The following is an 18,646-nucleotide window of genomic DNA, read 5'->3' as shown; positions in this document are numbered from 1 at the left end:
CCCGCCATGGCGGTGGAGACACGGTTGGAGCCAGACAGAGAAATGCATCCCCCCAAAGACAGTTATTGGGTTACTCTACAGAGCCGAAAAGAGGAGGGTCTTGGCTTTCCCTGGGTGACCAGATGGATTGCCCCTTTGTCCACTCCTGGGGTTTTTTTAGTTGGGCGGCCCGTCCGTTGTTGCTAGTCGGGCGGCCACGTTTCTCACGTACTCTGTGAGCTTCCATGTGGGAAGAGCGTTAGTATCTGGACAGCCATGTTGGGGAGAGACAATGTTGTCTGTGGAACGGCGGTGTTCACCGTTCCTTTGGCTGAGTGCGAACCAGCATATTCCACGGGCATGTTGACCTGCAGCCACGCAGGTGCCAAGCTGCCGGCCACATGGGGTGGCCACCAGTAATAGTGGGGAGAATGGCTGAGAAACCCATTCCTGGAGATTTCTCCTCCCGAACAACTATGGGGCAGACAGAGGCTGTTCCGGCACAGATAACTATAAAGAGCTCTTGACTGACATTAGGTAAAAACACATGTGTGTGTGTGTCTACGTGTCTGTATGTGTGTGTGTGTGTATCTGTGTGCGTGTGTACACATGTATATATGTGTGTATGCATAGGTGTGTGTGTGGCAGTGTTTGTCTCTGTGTCTCTGTGTGTGTATGTATATGTGCCTGAGTGAATGAATACCTGTTTGTGTCTGTGTGTCTCTGTGTTTGTGTATACCTACGTGTCTCTGTATATAAACCTGTGTCTTTGTCTGTGTGTGCCTGTGTGCATAGATGAGTGTTTCAGTGTATGCCTACTTCTGCGTGTGTGTGTCCGTCCAGGCCATACTAAGAGTTCCTGTTTTCTATTGCTCGTTGTGTGTCCCTACGGCAGCCTCACCTTTCAAAGTGACCATCACAGCCTGGCTCCTGGTGGAGGGAATCCATCTCCCGCTGTCCTTCTCTTCGTACCCGCAGGTGTATACCCCAGAGCTGTTCGTATCCGCCAGCGGGATGCTCAGTACGGCGATGTTCCTAGCTTCGGTGTCGGGCTCTGTGATGTGGGTCTCGGACCCTGCCTCGATCTCTGCTCCGTGCTGGTAGAAGTGGAACCTCCGCTCCGCAGCGTGCCCGGGAGCTGTGCAGGTGACGACGAGTGGGTGCCCCTCATTTGCTTCTCTGGACGGGGGGTCTACACTCAACTTCGGCTCTGCAGGGGGTCCTGAAGAGAACAGCAGCGTGTGAGGGGCCACCCGGGCAGGAGAGGGAGGAAAGAGAAGATGCGAGTTGGAGAATGGAACGGGCATGGCTTCCATCCCGCCATGGCGGTGGAGACACGGTTGGAGCGGGACAGAGAAATGCATGCCCCCAAATACAGTTATTGGGTTAGTCTACGGAACCGAAAAGAGGAGGGTCTTGGCTTTCCCTGGGTGACCAGATGGATTGCCCCTTTGTCCACTCAAGGGATTTTTTTTAGTTGGGCGGCCCGTCCGTTGTTGCTAGTCGGGCGGCCACGTTTCTCACGTACTCTGTGAGCTTCCATGTGGGAAGAGCGTTAGTATCTGGACAGCCATGTTGGGGAGAGACAATGTTGTCTGTGGAACGGCGGTGTTCACCGTTCCTTTGGCTGAGTGCGAACCAGCATATTCCACGGGCATGTTGACCTGCAGCCACGCAGGTGCTAAGCTGCCGGCCACATGGGGTGGCCACCAGTAATAGTGGGGAGAATGGCTGAGAAACCCATTCCAGGAGATTTCTCCTCCCAAACAACTATGGGGCAGACAGAGGCTCTTCCGGCACGGATAACTATAAAGAGCTCTTGACCGACATTAGGTAAAAACCCATGTGTGTGTGTGTCTGAGTGTGCGTGTGTACACATGTATATATGTATGTGTGCATACGTGTGTGTGTGGCAGTGTTTGTCTCTGTGTCTCTGTGTGTGTATGTATATGTGCCTGAGTGAATGAATACCTGTTTGTGTCTGTGTGTCTCTGTGTTTGTGTATACCTACGTGTCTCTGTATATAAACGTGTGTCTTTGTCTGTGTGTGTCTGTGTGCATAGATGAGTGTTTCAGTGTATGCATACTTCTGAGAGTGTGTGTCTATCCAGGCCATACTAAGTGTTCCTGTTTTCTATTGCTCATTGTGTGTCCCTACCACAGCCTCACCTTTCAAGGTGACCATCACAGCCTGGCTCCTGGTGGAGGGAATCCATCTCCCACTGTCCTTCTCTTCGTACCCGCAGGAGTATTCCCCAGAGCTGTTGGTATCCGCCCGCGGGATGCTCAGCACGGCGACGTTCCTAGGTGGGGTGTCAGGCGCCGTGATGTGCTTCTCGGCTCCTGCCTCGAGCTCGGCTCCTTGCTGGTAGAAGTGGAACCTTCGCTCTGCAGCGACCCCGGGAGCCGTGCAGGTGATGATGAGGGGGTGCCCTTCATTCGCCTCTCTGGACAGGGGGTCCACACTCAACGTCGGCTCTGCAGGGGGGCCTGAGGAGAACAGCAGCGTGTGAGGGGCCACCCGGGCAGGAGAGGGAGGAAAGAGAAGATGCGGATTGGAGAATGAGACGGGCGTGGCTTCTATCCCGCCATGGCGGTGAAGACTCGGTTGGAGCGGGACAGAGAAATGCATCCCCCGAAAGACGGTTACTGGGTTACCCTACGGAGTGGGACACAGGCGGGACTTGGCTTTCCATGGATGACCAGAGGTTTTGCCCCCATGGCCACTCCTGGGATTTTTTAAGTTGGGCGGCCCATCCGTTGTTGCTAGTCAGGCGCCCACGTTTCTCACGTAGCCTGTGAGATGCCATATTGGAAGTGCGTTAGTATCTGGGCAGCCATGTGGGGCAGAAACGCTGTTATCTCTGGAACGGCGGTGTTCACCGTTTCTTTGGCTGAAGTGTGAACCGCCATATTCCACGGGCATGTTGAACTGCAGCCACGCAGGTGGAAGACTGCCGTCCACATGGGGTGGCCACGAGTAATAATGGGGAGAATGAGTGGGAAATCCCGTACGCCAGAGGAACCATGGGAGAGATTCCGGTTCTAGAACAACTATGGGGTAGACAGAGCCACTTCCGTCATGGAAACCCATGAAATCCTATTGACTGACAATAGGTAAAAACTCATGTGTATGTGTGTGTCTGTATGTGTGTTTCTCTCTGTGTGTGTAGGCATGCGTGTCTGTGTCTATGCATAACTGTGTGTGTCTCTGTGTGTGTTCGTGTGTGTGTGTCTGTACGGGCCATACTACGTGTTCCGGTTTTCTATCGCTGGTTGTGTGTCCCTACGGCAGCCTCACCTTTCAAAGTGACCATCACAGCCTGGCTCCTGGTGGAGGGAATCCATCTCCCGCTGTCCTTCTCTTCGTACCCGCAGGAGTATTCCCCAAAGCTGTTGGTATCCGCCAGCGGGATGCTCAGCACGGCGACGTTCCTAGCTTCGGTGTCGGGCTCTGTGATGTGGGTCTCGGACCCTGCCTCGATCTCTGCTCCGTGCTGGTAGAAGTGGAACCTCCGCTGCGTGGCGTGCCCGGGAGCCGTGCAGGTGACGACGAGTGGGTGCCCCTCATTTGCTTCTCTGGACGGGGGGTCCACACTCAATGTCGGCTCTGCAGGGGGTCCTGAAGAGAACAGCAGCGTGTGAGGGGCCACCCGGGCAGGAGAGGGAGGAAAGAGAAGATGCGAGTTGGAGAATGGAACGGGCATGGCTTCCATCCCGCCATGGCGGTGGAGACACGGTTGGAGCGGGACAGAGAAATGCATGCCCCCAAAGACAGTTATTGGGTTACTCTACAGAGCCGAAAAGAGGAGGGTCTTGGCTTTCCCTGGGTGACCAGATGGATTGCCCCTTTGTCCACTCCTGGGGTTTTTTTAGTTGGGCGGCCCGTCCGTTGTTGCTAGTCGGGCGGCCATGTTTCTCACGTACTCTGTGAGCTGCCATGTGGGAAGAGCGTTAGTATCTGGACAGCCATGTTGGGGAGAGACAATGTTGTCTGTGGAACGGCGGTGTTCACCGTTCCTTTGGCTGAGTGCGAACCAGCATATTCCACGGGCATGTTGACCTGCAGCCACGCAGGTGCCAAGCTGCCGGCCACATGGGGTGGCCACCAGTAATAGTGGGGAGAATGGCTGAGAAACCCATTCCTGGAGATTTCTCCTCCCGAACAACTATGGGGCAGACAGAGGCTGTTCCGGCACAGATAACTATAAAGAGCTCTTGACTGACATTAGGTAAAAACACATGTGTGTGTGTGTCTACGTGTCTGTATGTGTGTGTGTGTGTATCTGTGTGCGTGTGTACACATGTATATATGTGTGTATGCATAGGTGTGTGTGTGGCAGTGTTTGTCTCTGTGTCTCTGTGTGTGTATGTATATGTGCCTGAGTGAATGAATACCTGTTTGTGTCTGTGTGTCTCTGTGTTTGTGTATACCTACGTGTCTCTGTATATAAACCTGTGTCTTTGTCTGTGTGTGCCTGTGTGCATAGATGAGTGTTTCAGTGTATGCCTACTTCTGCGTGTGTGTGTCCGTCCAGGCCATACTAAGAGTTCCTGTTTTCTATTGCTCGTTGTGTGTCCCTACGGCAGCCTCACCTTTCAAAGTGACCATCACAGCCTGGCTCCTGGTGGAGGGAATCCATCTCCCGCTGTCCTTCTCTTCGTACCCGCAGGTGTATACCCCAGAGCTGTTCGTATCCGCCAGCGGGATGCTCAGTACGGCGATGTTCCTAGCTTCGGTGTCGGGCTCTGTGATGTGGGTCTCGGACCCTGCCTCGATCTCTGCTCCGTGCTGGTAGAAGTGGAACCTCCGCTCCGCAGCGTGCCCGGGAGCTGTGCAGGTGACGACGAGTGGGTGCCCCTCATTTGCTTCTCTGGACGGGGGGTCTACACTCAACTTCGGCTCTGCAGGGGGTCCTGAAGAGAACAGCAGCGTGTGAGGGGCCACCCGGGCAGGAGAGGGAGGAAAGAGAAGATGCGAGTTGGAGAATGGAACGGGCATGGCTTCCATCCCGCCATGGCGGTGGAGACACGGTTGGAGCGGGACAGAGAAATGCATGCCCCCAAATACAGTTATTGGGTTAGTCTACGGAACCGAAAAGAGGAGGGTCTTGGCTTTCCCTGGGTGACCAGATGGATTGCCCCTTTGTCCACTCAAGGGATTTTTTTTAGTTGGGCGGCCCGTCCGTTGTTGCTAGTCGGGCGGCCACGTTTCTCACGTACTCTGTGAGCTTCCATGTGGGAAGAGCGTTAGTATCTGGACAGCCATGTTGGGGAGAGACAATGTTGTCTGTGGAACGGCGGTGTTCACCGTTCCTTTGGCTGAGTGCGAACCAGCATATTCCACGGGCATGTTGACCTGCAGCCACGCAGGTGCTAAGCTGCCGGCCACATGGGGTGGCCACCAGTAATAGTGGGGAGAATGGCTGAGAAACCCATTCCAGGAGATTTCTCCTCCCAAACAACTATGGGGCAGACAGAGGCTCTTCCGGCACGGATAACTATAAAGAGCTCTTGACCGACATTAGGTAAAAACCCATGTGTGTGTGTGTCTGAGTGTGCGTGTGTACACATGTATATATGTATGTATGCATACGTGTGTGTGTGGCAGTGTTTGTCTCTGTGTCTCTGTGTGTGTATGTATATGTGCCTGAGTGAATGAATACCTGTTTGTGTCTGTGTGTCTCTGTGTTTGTGTATACCTACGTGTCTCTGTATATAAACGTGTGTCTTTGTCTGTGTGTGTCTGTGTGCATAGATGAGTGTTTCAGTGTATGCATACTTCTGAGAGTGTGTGTCTATCCAGGCCATACTAAGTGTTCCTGTTTTCTATTGCTCATTGTGTGTCCCTACCACAGCCTCACCTTTCAAGGTGACCATCACAGCCTGGCTCCTGGTGGAGGGAATCCATCTCCCACTGTCCTTCTCTTCGTACCCGCAGGAGTATTCCCCAGAGCTGTTGGTATCCGCCCGCGGGATGCTCAGCACGGCGACGTTCCTAGGTGGGGTGTCAGGCGCCGCGATGTGCTTCTCGGCTCCTGCCTCGAGCTCGGCTCCTTGCTGGTAGAAGTGGAACCTTCGCTCTGCAGCGACCCCGGGAGCCGTGCAGGTGATGATGAGGGGGTGCCCTTCATTCGCCTCTCTGGACGGGGGGTCCACACTCAACGTCGGCTCTGCAGGGGGGCCTGAGGAGAACAGCAGCGTGTGAGGGGCCACCCGGGCAGGAGAGGGAGGAAAGAGAAGATGCGGATTGGAGAATGAGACGGGCGTGGCTTCTATCCCGCCATGGCGGTGAAGACTCGGTTGGAGTGGGACAGAGAAATGCATCCCCCGAAAGACGGTTACTGGGTTACCCTACGGAGTGGGACACAGGCGGGACTTGGCTTTCCATGGATGACCAGAGGTTTTGCCCCCATGGCCACTCCTGGGATTTTTTAAGTTGGGCGGCCCATCCGTTGTTGCTAGTCAGGCGCCCACGTTTCTCACGTAGCCTGTGAGATGCCATATTGGAAGTGCGTTAGTATCTGGGCAGCCATGTGGGGCAGAAACGCTGTTATCTCTGGAACGGCGGTGTTCACCGTTTCTTTGGCTGAAGTGCGAACCGCCATATTCCACGGGCATGTTGAACTGCAGCCACGCAGGTGGAAGACTGCCGTCCACATGGGGTGGCCACGAGTAATAATGGGGAGAATGAGTGGGAAATCCCGTACGCCAGAGGAACCATGGGAGAGATTCCGGTTCTAGAACAACTATGGGGTAGACAGAGCCACTTCCGTCATGGAAACCCATGAAATCCTATTGACTGACAATAGGTAAAAACTCATGTGTATGTGTGTGTCTGTATGTGTGTTTCTCTCTGTGTGTGTAGGCATGCGTGTCTGTGTCTATGCATAACTGTGTGTGTCTCTGTGTGTGTTCGTGTGTGTGTGTCTGTACGGGCCATACTACGTGTTCCGGTTTTCTATCGCTGGTTGTGTGTCCCTACGGCAGCCTCACCTTTCAAAGTGACCATCACAGCCTGGCTCCTGGTGGAGGGAATCCATCTCCCGCTGTCCTTCTCTTCGTACCCGCAGGAGTATTCCCCAAAGCTGTTGGTATCCGCCAGCGGGATGCTCAGCACGGCGACGTTCCTAGCTTCGGTGTCGGGCTCTGTGATGTGGGTCTCGGACCCTGCCTCGATCTCTGCTCCGTGCTGGTAGAAGTGGAACCTCCGCTCCGCGGCGTGCCCGGGAGCCGTGCAGGTGACGACGAGTGGGTGCCCCTCATTTGCTTCTCTGGACGGGGGGTCCACACTCAATGTCGGCTCTGCAGGGGGTCCTGAAGAGAACAGCAGCGTGTGAGGGGCCACCCGGGCAGGAGAGGGAGGAAAGAGAAGATGCGAGTTGGAGAATGGAACGGGCATGGCTTCCATCCCGCCATGGCGGTGGAGACACGGTTGGAGCCAGACAGAGAAATGCATCCCCCCAAAGACAGTTATTGGGTTACTCTACAGAGCCGAAAAGAGGAGGGTCTTGGCTTTCCCTGGGTGACCAGATGGATTGCCCCTTTGTCCACTCCTGGGGTTTTTTTAGTTGGGCGGCCCGTCCGTTGTTGCTAGTCGGGCGGCCACGTTTCTCACGTACTCTGTGAGCTTCCATGTGGGAAGAGCGTTAGTATCTGGACAGCCATGTTGGGGAGAGACAATGTTGTCTGTGGAACGGCGGTGTTCACCGTTCCTTTGGCTGAGTGCGAACCAGCATATTCCACGGGCATGTTGACCTGCAGCCACGCAGGTGCCAAGCTGCCGGCCACATGGGGTGGCCACCAGTAATAGTGGGGAGAATGGCTGAGAAACCCATTCCTGGAGATTTCTCCTCCCGAACAACTATGGGGCAGACAGAGGCTGTTCCGGCACAGATAACTATAAAGAGCTCTTGACTGACATTAGGTAAAAACACATGTGTGTGTGTGTCTACGTGTCTGTATGTGTGTGTGTGTGTATCTGTGTGCGTGTGTACACATGTATATATGTGTGTATGCATAGGTGTGTGTGTGGCAGTGTTTGTCTCTGTGTCTCTGTGTGTGTATGTATATGTGCCTGAGTGAATGAATACCTGTTTGTGTCTGTGTGTCTCTGTGTTTGTGTATACCTACGTGTCTCTGTATATAAACCTGTGTCTTTGTCTGTGTGTGCCTGTGTGCATAGATGAGTGTTTCAGTGTATGCCTACTTCTGCGTGTGTGTGTCCGTCCAGGCCATACTAAGAGTTCCTGTTTTCTATTGCTCGTTGTGTGTCCCTACGGCAGCCTCACCTTTCAAAGTGACCATCACAGCCTGGCTCCTGGTGGAGGGAATCCATCTCCCGCTGTCCTTCTCTTCGTACCCGCAGGTGTATACCCCAGAGCTGTTCGTATCCGCCAGCGGGATGCTCAGTACGGCGATGTTCCTAGCTTCGGTGTCGGGCTCTGTGATGTGGGTCTCGGACCCTGCCTCGATCTCTGCTCCGTGCTGGTAGAAGTGGAACCTCCGCTCCGCAGCGTGCCCGGGAGCTGTGCAGGTGACGACGAGTGGGTGCCCCTCATTTGCTTCTCTGGACGGGGGGTCTACACTCAACTTCGGCTCTGCAGGGGGTCCTGAAGAGAACAGCAGCGTGTGAGGGGCCACCCGGGCAGGAGAGGGAGGAAAGAGAAGATGCGAGTTGGAGAATGGAACGGGCATGGCTTCCATCCCGCCATGGCGGTGGAGACACGGTTGGAGCGGGACAGAGAAATGCATGCCCCCAAATACAGTTATTGGGTTAGTCTACGGAACCGAAAAGAGGAGGGTCTTGGCTTTCCCTGGGTGACCAGATGGATTGCCCCTTTGTCCACTCAAGGGATTTTTTTTAGTTGGGCGGCCCGTCCGTTGTTGCTAGTCGGGCGGCCACGTTTCTCACGTACTCTGTGAGCTTCCATGTGGGAAGAGCGTTAGTATCTGGACAGCCATGTTGGGGAGAGACAATGTTGTCTGTGGAACGGCGGTGTTCACCGTTCCTTTGGCTGAGTGCGAACCAGCATATTCCACGGGCATGTTGACCTGCAGCCACGCAGGTGCTAAGCTGCCGGCCACATGGGGTGGCCACCAGTAATAGTGGGGAGAATGGCTGAGAAACCCATTCCAGGAGATTTCTCCTCCCAAACAACTATGGGGCAGACAGAGGCTCTTCCGGCACGGATAACTATAAAGAGCTCTTGACCGACATTAGGTAAAAACCCATGTGTGTGTGTGTCTGAGTGTGCGTGTGTACACATGTATATATGTATGTGTGCATACGTGTGTGTGTGGCAGTGTTTGTCTCTGTGTCTCTGTGTGTGTATGTATATGTGCCTGAGTGAATGAATACCTGTTTGTGTCTGTGTGTCTCTGTGTTTGTGTATACCTACGTGTCTCTGTATATAAACGTGTGTCTTTGTCTGTGTGTGTCTGTGTGCATAGATGAGTGTTTCAGTGTATGCATACTTCTGAGAGTGTGTGTCTATCCAGGCCATACTAAGTGTTCCTGTTTTCTATTGCTCATTGTGTGTCCCTACCACAGCCTCACCTTTCAAGGTGACCATCACAGCCTGGCTCCTGGTGGAGGGAATCCATCTCCCACTGTCCTTCTCTTCGTACCCGCAGGAGTATTCCCCAGAGCTGTTGGTATCCGCCCGCGGGATGCTCAGCACGGCGACGTTCCTAGGTGGGGTGTCAGGCGCCGTGATGTGCTTCTCGGCTCCTGCCTCGAGCTCGGCTCCTTGCTGGTAGAAGTGGAACCTTCGCTCTGCAGCGACCCCGGGAGCCGTGCAGGTGATGATGAGGGGGTGCCCTTCATTCGCCTCTCTGGACGGGGGGTCCACACTCAACGTCGGCTCTGCAGGGGGGCCTGAGGAGAACAGCAGCGTGTGAGGGGCCACCCGGGCAGGAGAGGGAGGAAAGAGAAGATGCGGATTGGAGAATGAGACGGGCGTGGCTTCTATCCCGCCATGGCGGTGAAGACTCGGTTGGAGCGGGACAGAGAAATGCATCCCCCGAAAGACGGTTACTGGGTTACCCTACGGAGTGGGACACAGGCGGGACTTGGCTTTCCATGGATGACCAGAGGTTTTGCCCCCATGGCCACTCCTGGGATTTTTTAAGTTGGGCGGCCCATCCGTTGTTGCTAGTCAGGCGCCCACGTTTCTCACGTAGCCTGTGAGATGCCATATTGGAAGTGCGTTAGTATCTGGGCAGCCATGTGGGGCAGAAACGCTGTTATCTCTGGAACGGCGGTGTTCACCGTTTCTTTGGCTGAAGTGTGAACCGCCATATTCCACGGGCATGTTGAACTGCAGCCACGCAGGTGGAAGACTGCCGTCCACATGGGGTGGCCACGAGTAATAATGGGGAGAATGAGTGGGAAATCCCGTACGCCAGAGGAACCATGGGAGAGATTCCGGTTCTAGAACAACTATGGGGTAGACAGAGCCACTTCCGTCATGGAAACCCATGAAATCCTATTGACTGACAATAGGTAAAAACTCATGTGTATGTGTGTGTCTGTATGTGTGTTTCTCTCTGTGTGTGTAGGCATGCGTGTCTGTGTCTATGCATAACTGTGTGTGTCTCTGTGTGTGTTCGTGTGTGTGTGTCTGTACGGGCCATACTACGTGTTCCGGTTTTCTATCGCTGGTTGTGTGTCCCTACGGCAGCCTCACCTTTCAAAGTGACCATCACAGCCTGGCTCCTGGTGGAGGGAATCCATCTCCCGCTGTCCTTCTCTTCGTACCCGCAGGAGTATTCCCCAAAGCTGTTGGTATCCGCCAGCGGGATGCTCAGCACGGCGACGTTCCTAGCTTCGGTGTCGGGCTCTGTGATGTGGGTCTCGGACCCTGCCTCGATCTCTGCTCCGTGCTGGTAGAAGTGGAACCTCCGCTGCGTGGCGTGCCCGGGAGCCGTGCAGGTGACGACGAGTGGGTGCCCCTCATTTGCTTCTCTGGACGGGGGGTCCACACTCAATGTCGGCTCTGCAGGGGGTCCTGAAGAGAACAGCAGCGTGTGAGGGGCCACCCGGGCAGGAGAGGGAGGAAAGAGAAGATGCGAGTTGGAGAATGGAACGGGCATGGCTTCCATCCCGCCATGGCGGTGGAGACACGGTTGGAGCGGGACAGAGAAATGCATGCCCCCAAAGACAGTTATTGGGTTACTCTACAGAGCCGAAAAGAGGAGGGTCTTGGCTTTCCCTGGGTGACCAGATGGATTGCCCCTTTGTCCACTCCTGGGGTTTTTTTAGTTGGGCGGCCCGTCCGTTGTTGCTAGTCGGGCGGCCATGTTTCTCACGTACTCTGTGAGCTGCCATGTGGGAAGAGCGTTAGTATCTGGACAGCCATGTTGGGGAGAGACAATGTTGTCTGTGGAACGGCGGTGTTCACCGTTCCTTTGGCTGAGTGCGAACCAGCATATTCCACGGGCATGTTGACCTGCAGCCACGCAGGTGCCAAGCTGCCGGCCACATGGGGTGGCCACCAGTAATAGTGGGGAGAATGGCTGAGAAACCCATTCCTGGAGATTTCTCCTCCCGAACAACTATGGGGCAGACAGAGGCTGTTCCGGCACAGATAACTATAAAGAGCTCTTGACTGACATTAGGTAAAAACACATGTGTGTGTGTGTCTACGTGTCTGTATGTGTGTGTGTGTGTATCTGTGTGCGTGTGTACACATGTATATATGTGTGTATGCATAGGTGTGTGTGTGGCAGTGTTTGTCTCTGTGTCTCTGTGTGTGTATGTATATGTGCCTGAGTGAATGAATACCTGTTTGTGTCTGTGTGTCTCTGTGTTTGTGTATACCTACGTGTCTCTGTATATAAACCTGTGTCTTTGTCTGTGTGTGCCTGTGTGCATAGATGAGTGTTTCAGTGTATGCCTACTTCTGCGTGTGTGTGTCCGTCCAGGCCATACTAAGAGTTCCTGTTTTCTATTGCTCGTTGTGTGTCCCTACGGCAGCCTCACCTTTCAAAGTGACCATCACAGCCTGGCTCCTGGTGGAGGGAATCCATCTCCCGCTGTCCTTCTCTTCGTACCCGCAGGTGTATACCCCAGAGCTGTTCGTATCCGCCAGCGGGATGCTCAGTACGGCGATGTTCCTAGCTTCGGTGTCGGGCTCTGTGATGTGGGTCTCGGACCCTGCCTCGATCTCTGCTCCGTGCTGGTAGAAGTGGAACCTCCGCTCCGCAGCGTGCCCGGGAGCTGTGCAGGTGACGACGAGTGGGTGCCCCTCATTTGCTTCTCTGGACGGGGGGTCTACACTCAACTTCGGCTCTGCAGGGGGTCCTGAAGAGAACAGCAGCGTGTGAGGGGCCACCCGGGCAGGAGAGGGAGGAAAGAGAAGATGCGAGTTGGAGAATGGAACGGGCATGGCTTCCATCCCGCCATGGCGGTGGAGACACGGTTGGAGCGGGACAGAGAAATGCATGCCCCCAAATACAGTTATTGGGTTAGTCTACGGAACCGAAAAGAGGAGGGTCTTGGCTTTCCCTGGGTGACCAGATGGATTGCCCCTTTGTCCACTCAAGGGATTTTTTTTAGTTGGGCGGCCCGTCCGTTGTTGCTAGTCGGGCGGCCACGTTTCTCACGTACTCTGTGAGCTTCCATGTGGGAAGAGCGTTAGTATCTGGACAGCCATGTTGGGGAGAGACAATGTTGTCTGTGGAACGGCGGTGTTCACCGTTCCTTTGGCTGAGTGCGAACCAGCATATTCCACGGGCATGTTGACCTGCAGCCACGCAGGTGCTAAGCTGCCGGCCACATGGGGTGGCCACCAGTAATAGTGGGGAGAATGGCTGAGAAACCCATTCCAGGAGATTTCTCCTCCCAAACAACTATGGGGCAGACAGAGGCTCTTCCGGCACGGATAACTATAAAGAGCTCTTGACCGACATTAGGTAAAAACCCATGTGTGTGTGTGTCTGAGTGTGCGTGTGTACACATGTATATATGTATGTGTGCATACGTGTGTGTGTGGCAGTGTTTGTCTCTGTGTCTCTGTGTGTGTATGTATATGTGCCTGAGTGAATGAATACCTGTTTGTGTCTGTGTGTCTCTGTGTTTGTGTATACCTACGTGTCTCTGTATATAAACGTGTGTCTTTGTCTGTGTGTGTCTGTGTGCATAGATGAGTGTTTCAGTGTATGCATACTTCTGAGAGTGTGTGTCTATCCAGGCCATACTAAGTGTTCCTGTTTTCTATTGCTCATTGTGTGTCCCTACCACAGCCTCACCTTTCAAGGTGACCATCACAGCCTGGCTCCTGGTGGAGGGAATCCATCTCCCACTGTCCTTCTCTTCGTACCCGCAGGAGTATTCCCCAGAGCTGTTGGTATCCGCCCGCGGGATGCTCAGCACGGCGACGTTCCTAGGTGGGGTGTCAGGCGCCGCGATGTGCTTCTCGGCTCCTGCCTCGAGCTCGGCTCCTTGCTGGTAGAAGTGGAACCTTCGCTCTGCAGCGACCCCGGGAGCCGTGCAGGTGATGATGAGGGGGTGCCCTTCATTCGCCTCTCTGGACGGGGGGTCCACACTCAACGTCGGCTCTGCAGGGGGGCCTGAGGAGAACAGCAGCGTGTGAGGGGCCACCCGGGCAGGAGAGGGAGGAAAGAGAAGATGCGGATTGGAGAATGAGACGGGCGTGGCTTCTATCCCGCCATGGCGGTGAAGACTCGGTTGGAGCGGGACAGAGAAATGCATCCCCCGAAAGACGGTTACTGGGTTACCCTACGGAGTGGGACACAGGCGGGACTTGGCTTTCCATGGATGACCAGAGGTTTTGCCCCCATGGCCACTCCTGGGATTTTTTAAGTTGGGCGGCCCATCCGTTGTTGCTAGTCAGGCGCCCACGTTTCTCACGTAGCCTGTGAGATGCCATATTGGAAGTGCGTTAGTATCTGGGCAGCCATGTGGGGCAGAAACGCTGTTATCTCTGGAACGGCGGTGTTCACCGTTTCTTTGGCTGAAGTGTGAACCGCCATATTCCACGGGCATGTTGAACTGCAGCCACGCAGGTGGAAGACTGCCGTCCACATGGGGTGGCCACGAGTAATAATGGGGAGAATGAGTGGGAAATCCCGTACGCCAGAGGAACCATGGGAGAGATTCCGGTTCTAGAACAACTATGGGGTAGACAGAGCCACTTCCGTCATGGAAACCCATGAAATCCTATTGACTGACAATAGGTAAAAACTCATGTGTATGTGTGTGTCTGTATGTGTGTTTCTCTCTGTGTGTGTAGGCATGCGTGTCTGTGTCTATGCATAACTGTGTGTGTCTCTGTGTGTGTTCGTGTGTGTGTGTCTGTACGGGCCATACTACGTGTTCCGGTTTTCTATCGCTGGTTGTGTGTCCCTACGGCAGCCTCACCTTTCAAAGTGACCATCACAGCCTGGCTCCTGGTGGAGGGAATCCATCTCCCGCTGTCCTTCTCTTCGTACCCGCAGGAGTATTCCCCAAAGCTGTTGGTATCCGCCAGCGGGATGCTCAGCACGGCGACGTTCCTAGCTTCGGTGTCGGGCTCTGTGATGTGGGTCTCGGACCCTGCCTCGATCTCTGCTCCGTGCTGGTAGAAGTGGAACCTCCGCTGCGTGGCGTGCCCGGGAGCCGTGCAGGTGACGACGAGTGGGTGCCCCTCATTTGCTTCTCTGGACGGGGGGTCCACACTCAATGTCGGCTCTGCAGGGGGTCCTGAAGAGAACAGCAGCGTGTGAGGGGCCACCCGGGCAGGAGAGGGAGGAAAGAGAAGATGCGAGTTGGAGAATGGAACGGGCATGGCTTCCATCCCGCCATGGCGGTGGAGACACGGTTGGAGCGGGACAGAGAAATGCATGCCCCCAAAGACAGTTATTGGGTTACTCTACAGAGCCGAAAAGAGGAGGGTCTTGGCTTTCCCTGGGTGACCAGATGGATTGCCCCTTTGTCCACTCCTGGGGTTTTTTTAGTTGGGCGGCCCGTCCGTTGTTGCTAGTCGGGCGGCCATGTTTCTCACGTACTCTGTGAGCTGCCATGTGGGAAGAGCGTTAGTATCTGGACAGCCATGTTGGGGAGAGACAATGTTGTCTGTGGAACGGCGGTGTTCACCGTTCCTTTGGCTGAGTGCGAACCAGCATATTCCACGGGCATGTTGACCTGCAGCCACGCAGGTGCCAAGCTGCCGGCCACATGGGGTGGCCACCAGTAATAGTGGGGAGAATGGCTGAGAAACCCATTCCTGGAGATTTCTCCTCCCGAACAACTATGGGGCAGACAGAGGCTGTTCCGGCACAGATAACTATAAAGAGCTCTTGACTGACATTAGGTAAAAACACATGTGTGTGTGTGTCTACGTGTCTGTATGTGTGTGTGTGTGTATCTGTGTGCGTGTGTACACATGTATATATGTGTGTATGCATAGGTGTGTGTGTGGCAGTGTTTGTCTCTGTGTCTCTGTGTGTGTATGTATATGTGCCTGAGTGAATGAATACCTGTTTGTGTCTGTGTGTCTCTGTGTTTGTGTATACCTACGTGTCTCTGTATATAAACCTGTGTCTTTGTCTGTGTGTGCCTGTGTGCATAGATGAGTGTTTCAGTGTATGCCTACTTCTGCGTGTGTGTGTCCGTCCAGGCCATACTAAGAGTTCCTGTTTTCTATTGCTCGTTGTGTGTCCCTACGGCAGCCTCACCTTTCAAAGTGACCATCACAGCCTGGCTCCTGGTGGAGGGAATCCATCTCCCGCTGTCCTTCTCTTCGTACCCGCAGGTGTATACCCCAGAGCTGTTCGTATCCGCCAGCGGGATGCTCAGTACGGCGATGTTCCTAGCTTCGGTGTCGGGCTCTGTGATGTGGGTCTCGGACCCTGCCTCGATCTCTGCTCCGTGCTGGTAGAAGTGGAACCTCCGCTCCGCAGCGTGCCCGGGAGCTGTGCAGGTGACGACGAGTGGGTGCCCCTCATTTGCTTCTCTGGACGGGGGGTCTACACTCAACTTCGGCTCTGCAGGGGGTCCTGAAGAGAACAGCAGCGTGTGAGGGGCCACCCGGGCAGGAGAGGGAGGAAAGAGAAGATGCGAGTTGGAGAATGGAACGGGCATGGCTTCCATCCCGCCATGGCGGTGGAGACACGGTTGGAGCGGGACAGAGAAATGCATGCCCCCAAATACAGTTATTGGGTTAGTCTACGGAACCGAAAAGAGGAGGGTCTTGGCTTTCCCTGGGTGACCAGATGGATTGCCCCTTTGTCCACTCAAGGGATTTTTTTTAGTTGGGCGGCCCGTCCGTTGTTGCTAGTCGGGCGGCCACGTTTCTCACGTACTCTGTGAGCTTCCATGTGGGAAGAGCGTTAGTATCTGGACAGCCATGTTGGGGAGAGACAATGTTGTCTGTGGAACGGCGGTGTTCACCGTTCCTTTGGCTGAGTGCGAACCAGCATATTCCACGGGCATGTTGACCTGCAGCCACGCAGGTGCTAAGCTGCCGGCCACATGGGGTGGCCACCAGTAATAGTGGGGAGAATGGCTGAGAAACCCATTCCAGGAGATTTCTCCTCCCAAACAACTATGGGGCAGACAGAGGCTCTTCCGGCACGGATAACTATAAAGAGCTCTTGACCGACATTAGGTAAAAACCCATGTGTGTGTGTGTCTGAGTGTGCGTGTGTACACATGTATATATGTATGTATGCATACGTGTGTGTGTGGCAGTGTTTGTCTCTGTGTCTCTGTGTGTGTATGTATATGTGCCTGAGTGAATGAATACCTGTTTGTGTCTGTGTGTCTCTGTGTTTGTGTATACCTACGTGTCTCTGTATATAAACGTGTGTCTTTGTCTGTGTGTGTCTGTGTGCATAGATGAGTGTTTCAGTGTATGCATACTTCTGAGAGTGTGTGTCTATCCAGGCCATACTAAGTGTTCCTGTTTTCTATTGCTCATTGTGTGTCCCTACCACAGCCTCACCTTTCAAGGTGACCATCACAGCCTGGCTCCTGGTGGAGGGAATCCATCTCCCACTGTCCTTCTCTTCGTACCCGCAGGAGTATTCCCCAGAGCTGTTGGTATCCGCCCGCGGGATGCTCAGCACGGCGACGTTCCTAGGTGGGGTGTCAGGCGCCGCGATGTGCTTCTCGGCTCCTGCCTCGAGCTCGGCTCCTTGCTGGTAGAAGTGGAACCTTCGCTCTGCAGCGACCCCGGGAGCCGTGCAGGTGATGATGAGGGGGTGCCCTTCATTCGCCTCTCTGGACGGGGGGTCCACACTCAACGTCGGCTCTGCAGGGGGGCCTGAGGAGAACAGCAGCGTGTGAGGGGCCACCCGGGCAGGAGAGGGAGGAAAGAGAAGATGCGGATTGGAGAATGAGACGGGCGTGGCTTCTATCCCGCCATGGCGGTGAAGACTCGGTTGGAGTGGGACAGAGAAATGCATCCCCCGAAAGACGGTTACTGGGTTACCCTACGGAGTGGGACACAGGCGGGACTTGGCTTTCCATGGATGACCAGAGGTTTTGCCCCCATGGCCACTCCTGGGATTTTTTAAGTTGGGCGGCCCATCCGTTGTTGCTAGTCAGGCGCCCACGTTTCTCACGTAGCCTGTGAGATGCCATATTGGAAGTGCGTTAGTATCTGGGCAGCCATGTGGGGCAGAAACGCTGTTATCTCTGGAACGGCGGTGTTCACCGTTTCTTTGGCTGAAGTGCGAACCGCCATATTCCACGGGCATGTTGAACTGCAGCCACGCAGGTGGAAGACTGCCGTCCACATGGGGTGGCCACGAGTAATAATGGGGAGAATGAGTGGGAAATCCCGTACGCCAGAGGAACCATGGGAGAGATTCCGGTTCTAGAACAACTATGGGGTAGACAGAGCCACTTCCGTCATGGAAACCCATGAAATCCTATTGACTGACAATAGGTAAAAACTCATGTGTATGTGTGTGTCTGTATGTGTGTTTCTCTCTGTGTGTGTAGGCATGCGTGTCTGTGTCTATGCATAACTGTGTGTGTCTCTGTGTGTGTTCGTGTGTGTGTGTCTGTACGGGCCATACTACGTGTTCCGGTTTTCTATCGCTGGTTGTGTGTCCCTACGGCAGCCTCACCTTTCAAAGTGACCATCACAGCCTGGCTCCTGGTGGAGGGAATCCATCTCCCGCTGTCCTTCTCTTCGTACCCGCAGGAGTATTCCCCAAAGCTGTTGGTATCCGCCAGCGGGATGCTCAGCACGGCGACGTTCCTAGCTTCGGTGTCGGGCTCTGTGATGTGGGTCTCGGACCCTGCCTCGATCTCTGCTCCGTGCTGGTAGAAGTGGAACCTCCGCTCCGCGGCGTGCCCGGGAGCCGTGCAGGTGACGACGAGTGGGTGCCCCTCATTTGCTTCTCTGGACGGGGGGTCCACACTCAATGTCGGCTCTGCAGGGGGTCCTGAAGAGAACAGCAGCGTGTGAGGGGCCACCCGGGCAGGAGAGGGAGGAAAGAGAAGATGCGAGTTGGAGAATGGAACGGGCATGGCTTCCATCCCGCCATGGCGGTGGAGACACGGTTGGAGCCAGACAGAGAAATGCATGCCCCCAAAGACAGTTATTGGGTTACTCTACAGAGCCGAAAAGAGGAGGGTCTTGGCTTTCCCTGGGTGACCAGATGGATTGCCCCTTTGTCCACTCCTGGGGTTTTTTTAGTTGGGCGGCCC

General features: G+C 54.7%; 5 protein-coding genes across 5 annotated transcripts; all 5 read right to left on the bottom strand.

Moving 5' to 3' along the window:
* Positions 1-32: 32 nt before the first annotated feature.
* On the bottom strand, positions 33-4,036 carry LOC142821089 (Fc receptor-like protein 5). Its single transcript, XM_075911875.1, has 4 exons — positions 3,907-4,036; positions 3,281-3,601; positions 2,149-2,469; positions 33-1,201 (listed from the first exon to the last, which is right to left on the bottom strand). The coding sequence occupies exons 1-4, from the start codon at positions 4,034-4,036 to the stop codon at positions 846-848; spliced, it is 1,128 nt and encodes a 375-aa protein (XP_075767990.1). The 3' UTR covers positions 33-845.
* Positions 3,963-7,390, bottom strand: LOC142821088 (alpha-1B-glycoprotein-like). Its single transcript, XM_075911874.1, has 3 exons — positions 6,976-7,390; positions 5,844-6,164; positions 3,963-4,896 (listed from the first exon to the last, which is right to left on the bottom strand). The coding sequence occupies exons 1-3, from the start codon at positions 7,388-7,390 to the stop codon at positions 4,541-4,543; spliced, it is 1,092 nt and encodes a 363-aa protein (XP_075767989.1). The 3' UTR covers positions 3,963-4,540.
* A 32-nt stretch (positions 7,391-7,422) lies between these two features.
* LOC142821087 (alpha-1B-glycoprotein-like) lies at positions 7,423-11,426 on the bottom strand. Its single transcript, XM_075911873.1, has 4 exons — positions 11,297-11,426; positions 10,671-10,991; positions 9,539-9,859; positions 7,423-8,591 (listed from the first exon to the last, which is right to left on the bottom strand). Exons 1-4 carry the CDS (start codon positions 11,424-11,426, stop codon positions 8,236-8,238), a joined length of 1,128 nt encoding a protein of 375 aa, XP_075767988.1. The 3' UTR covers positions 7,423-8,235.
* Positions 11,353-15,121, bottom strand: LOC142821086 (alpha-1B-glycoprotein-like). The gene is made up of 4 exons (XM_075911872.1): positions 14,992-15,121; positions 14,366-14,686; positions 13,234-13,554; positions 11,353-12,286 (listed from the first exon to the last, which is right to left on the bottom strand). Exons 1-4 carry the CDS (start codon positions 15,119-15,121, stop codon positions 11,931-11,933), a joined length of 1,128 nt encoding a protein of 375 aa, XP_075767987.1. The 3' UTR covers positions 11,353-11,930.
* LOC142821085 (alpha-1B-glycoprotein-like) lies at positions 15,048-18,475 on the bottom strand. The gene is made up of 3 exons (XM_075911871.1): positions 18,061-18,475; positions 16,929-17,249; positions 15,048-15,981 (listed from the first exon to the last, which is right to left on the bottom strand). Exons 1-3 carry the CDS (start codon positions 18,473-18,475, stop codon positions 15,626-15,628), a joined length of 1,092 nt encoding a protein of 363 aa, XP_075767986.1. The 3' UTR covers positions 15,048-15,625.
* Between the last annotated feature and the right edge of the window lie 171 nt (positions 18,476-18,646).

This window comes from Pelodiscus sinensis, chromosome 30 (genome assembly GCF_049634645.1).
Source record: "Pelodiscus sinensis isolate JC-2024 chromosome 30, ASM4963464v1, whole genome shotgun sequence".
In the NCBI taxonomy this organism is placed as follows: Eukaryota; Metazoa; Chordata; order Testudines; family Trionychidae; genus Pelodiscus; species Pelodiscus sinensis.
Note: the sequence above shows the minus strand (reverse complement) of the source record. Positions and strands in the feature narration are given on the sequence as shown.

Excerpts from the sequence above, each read along its gene's own strand:
- LOC142821085 (XM_075911871.1), bottom strand. The coding sequence starts at position 18,475 with ATGGAAGCCATGCCCGTTCCATTCTCCAACTCGCATCTTCTCTTTCCT. Across the intron at positions 17,250-18,060 it reads TGTGATGGTCACTTTGAAAG|GCCCCCCTGCAGAGCCGACG; the intron begins GTGAGGCTGCCG and ends TGTTCTCCTCAG. Across the intron at positions 15,982-16,928 it reads TGTGATGGTCACCTTGAAAG|GACCCCCTGCAGAGCCGAAG; the intron begins GTGAGGCTGTGG and ends TGTTCTCTTCAG.
- LOC142821089 (XM_075911875.1), bottom strand. The coding sequence starts at position 4,036 with ATGCCCGTGGAATATGCTGGTTCGCACTCAGCCAAAGGAACGGTGAAC. Across the intron at positions 3,602-3,906 it reads CCCACATGGCAGCTCACAGA|GACCCCCTGCAGAGCCGACA; the intron begins GTACGTGAGAAA and ends TGTTCTCTTCAG. Across the intron at positions 1,202-2,148 it reads TGTGATGGTCACCTTGAAAG|GACCCCCTGCAGAGCCGAAG; the intron begins GTGAGGCTGTGG and ends TGTTCTCTTCAG.
- LOC142821088 (XM_075911874.1), bottom strand. The coding sequence starts at position 7,390 with ATGGAAGCCATGCCCGTTCCATTCTCCAACTCGCATCTTCTCTTTCCT. Across the intron at positions 6,165-6,975 it reads TGTGATGGTCACTTTGAAAG|GCCCCCCTGCAGAGCCGACG; the intron begins GTGAGGCTGCCG and ends TGTTCTCCTCAG. Across the intron at positions 4,897-5,843 it reads TGTGATGGTCACCTTGAAAG|GACCCCCTGCAGAGCCGAAG; the intron begins GTGAGGCTGTGG and ends TGTTCTCTTCAG.
- LOC142821086 (XM_075911872.1), bottom strand. The coding sequence starts at position 15,121 with ATGCCCGTGGAATATGCTGGTTCGCACTCAGCCAAAGGAACGGTGAAC. Across the intron at positions 14,687-14,991 it reads CCCACATGGCAGCTCACAGA|GACCCCCTGCAGAGCCGACA; the intron begins GTACGTGAGAAA and ends TGTTCTCTTCAG. Across the intron at positions 12,287-13,233 it reads TGTGATGGTCACCTTGAAAG|GACCCCCTGCAGAGCCGAAG; the intron begins GTGAGGCTGTGG and ends TGTTCTCTTCAG.
- LOC142821087 (XM_075911873.1), bottom strand. The coding sequence starts at position 11,426 with ATGCCCGTGGAATATGCTGGTTCGCACTCAGCCAAAGGAACGGTGAAC. Across the intron at positions 9,860-10,670 it reads TGTGATGGTCACTTTGAAAG|GCCCCCCTGCAGAGCCGACG; the intron begins GTGAGGCTGCCG and ends TGTTCTCCTCAG. Across the intron at positions 8,592-9,538 it reads TGTGATGGTCACCTTGAAAG|GACCCCCTGCAGAGCCGAAG; the intron begins GTGAGGCTGTGG and ends TGTTCTCTTCAG.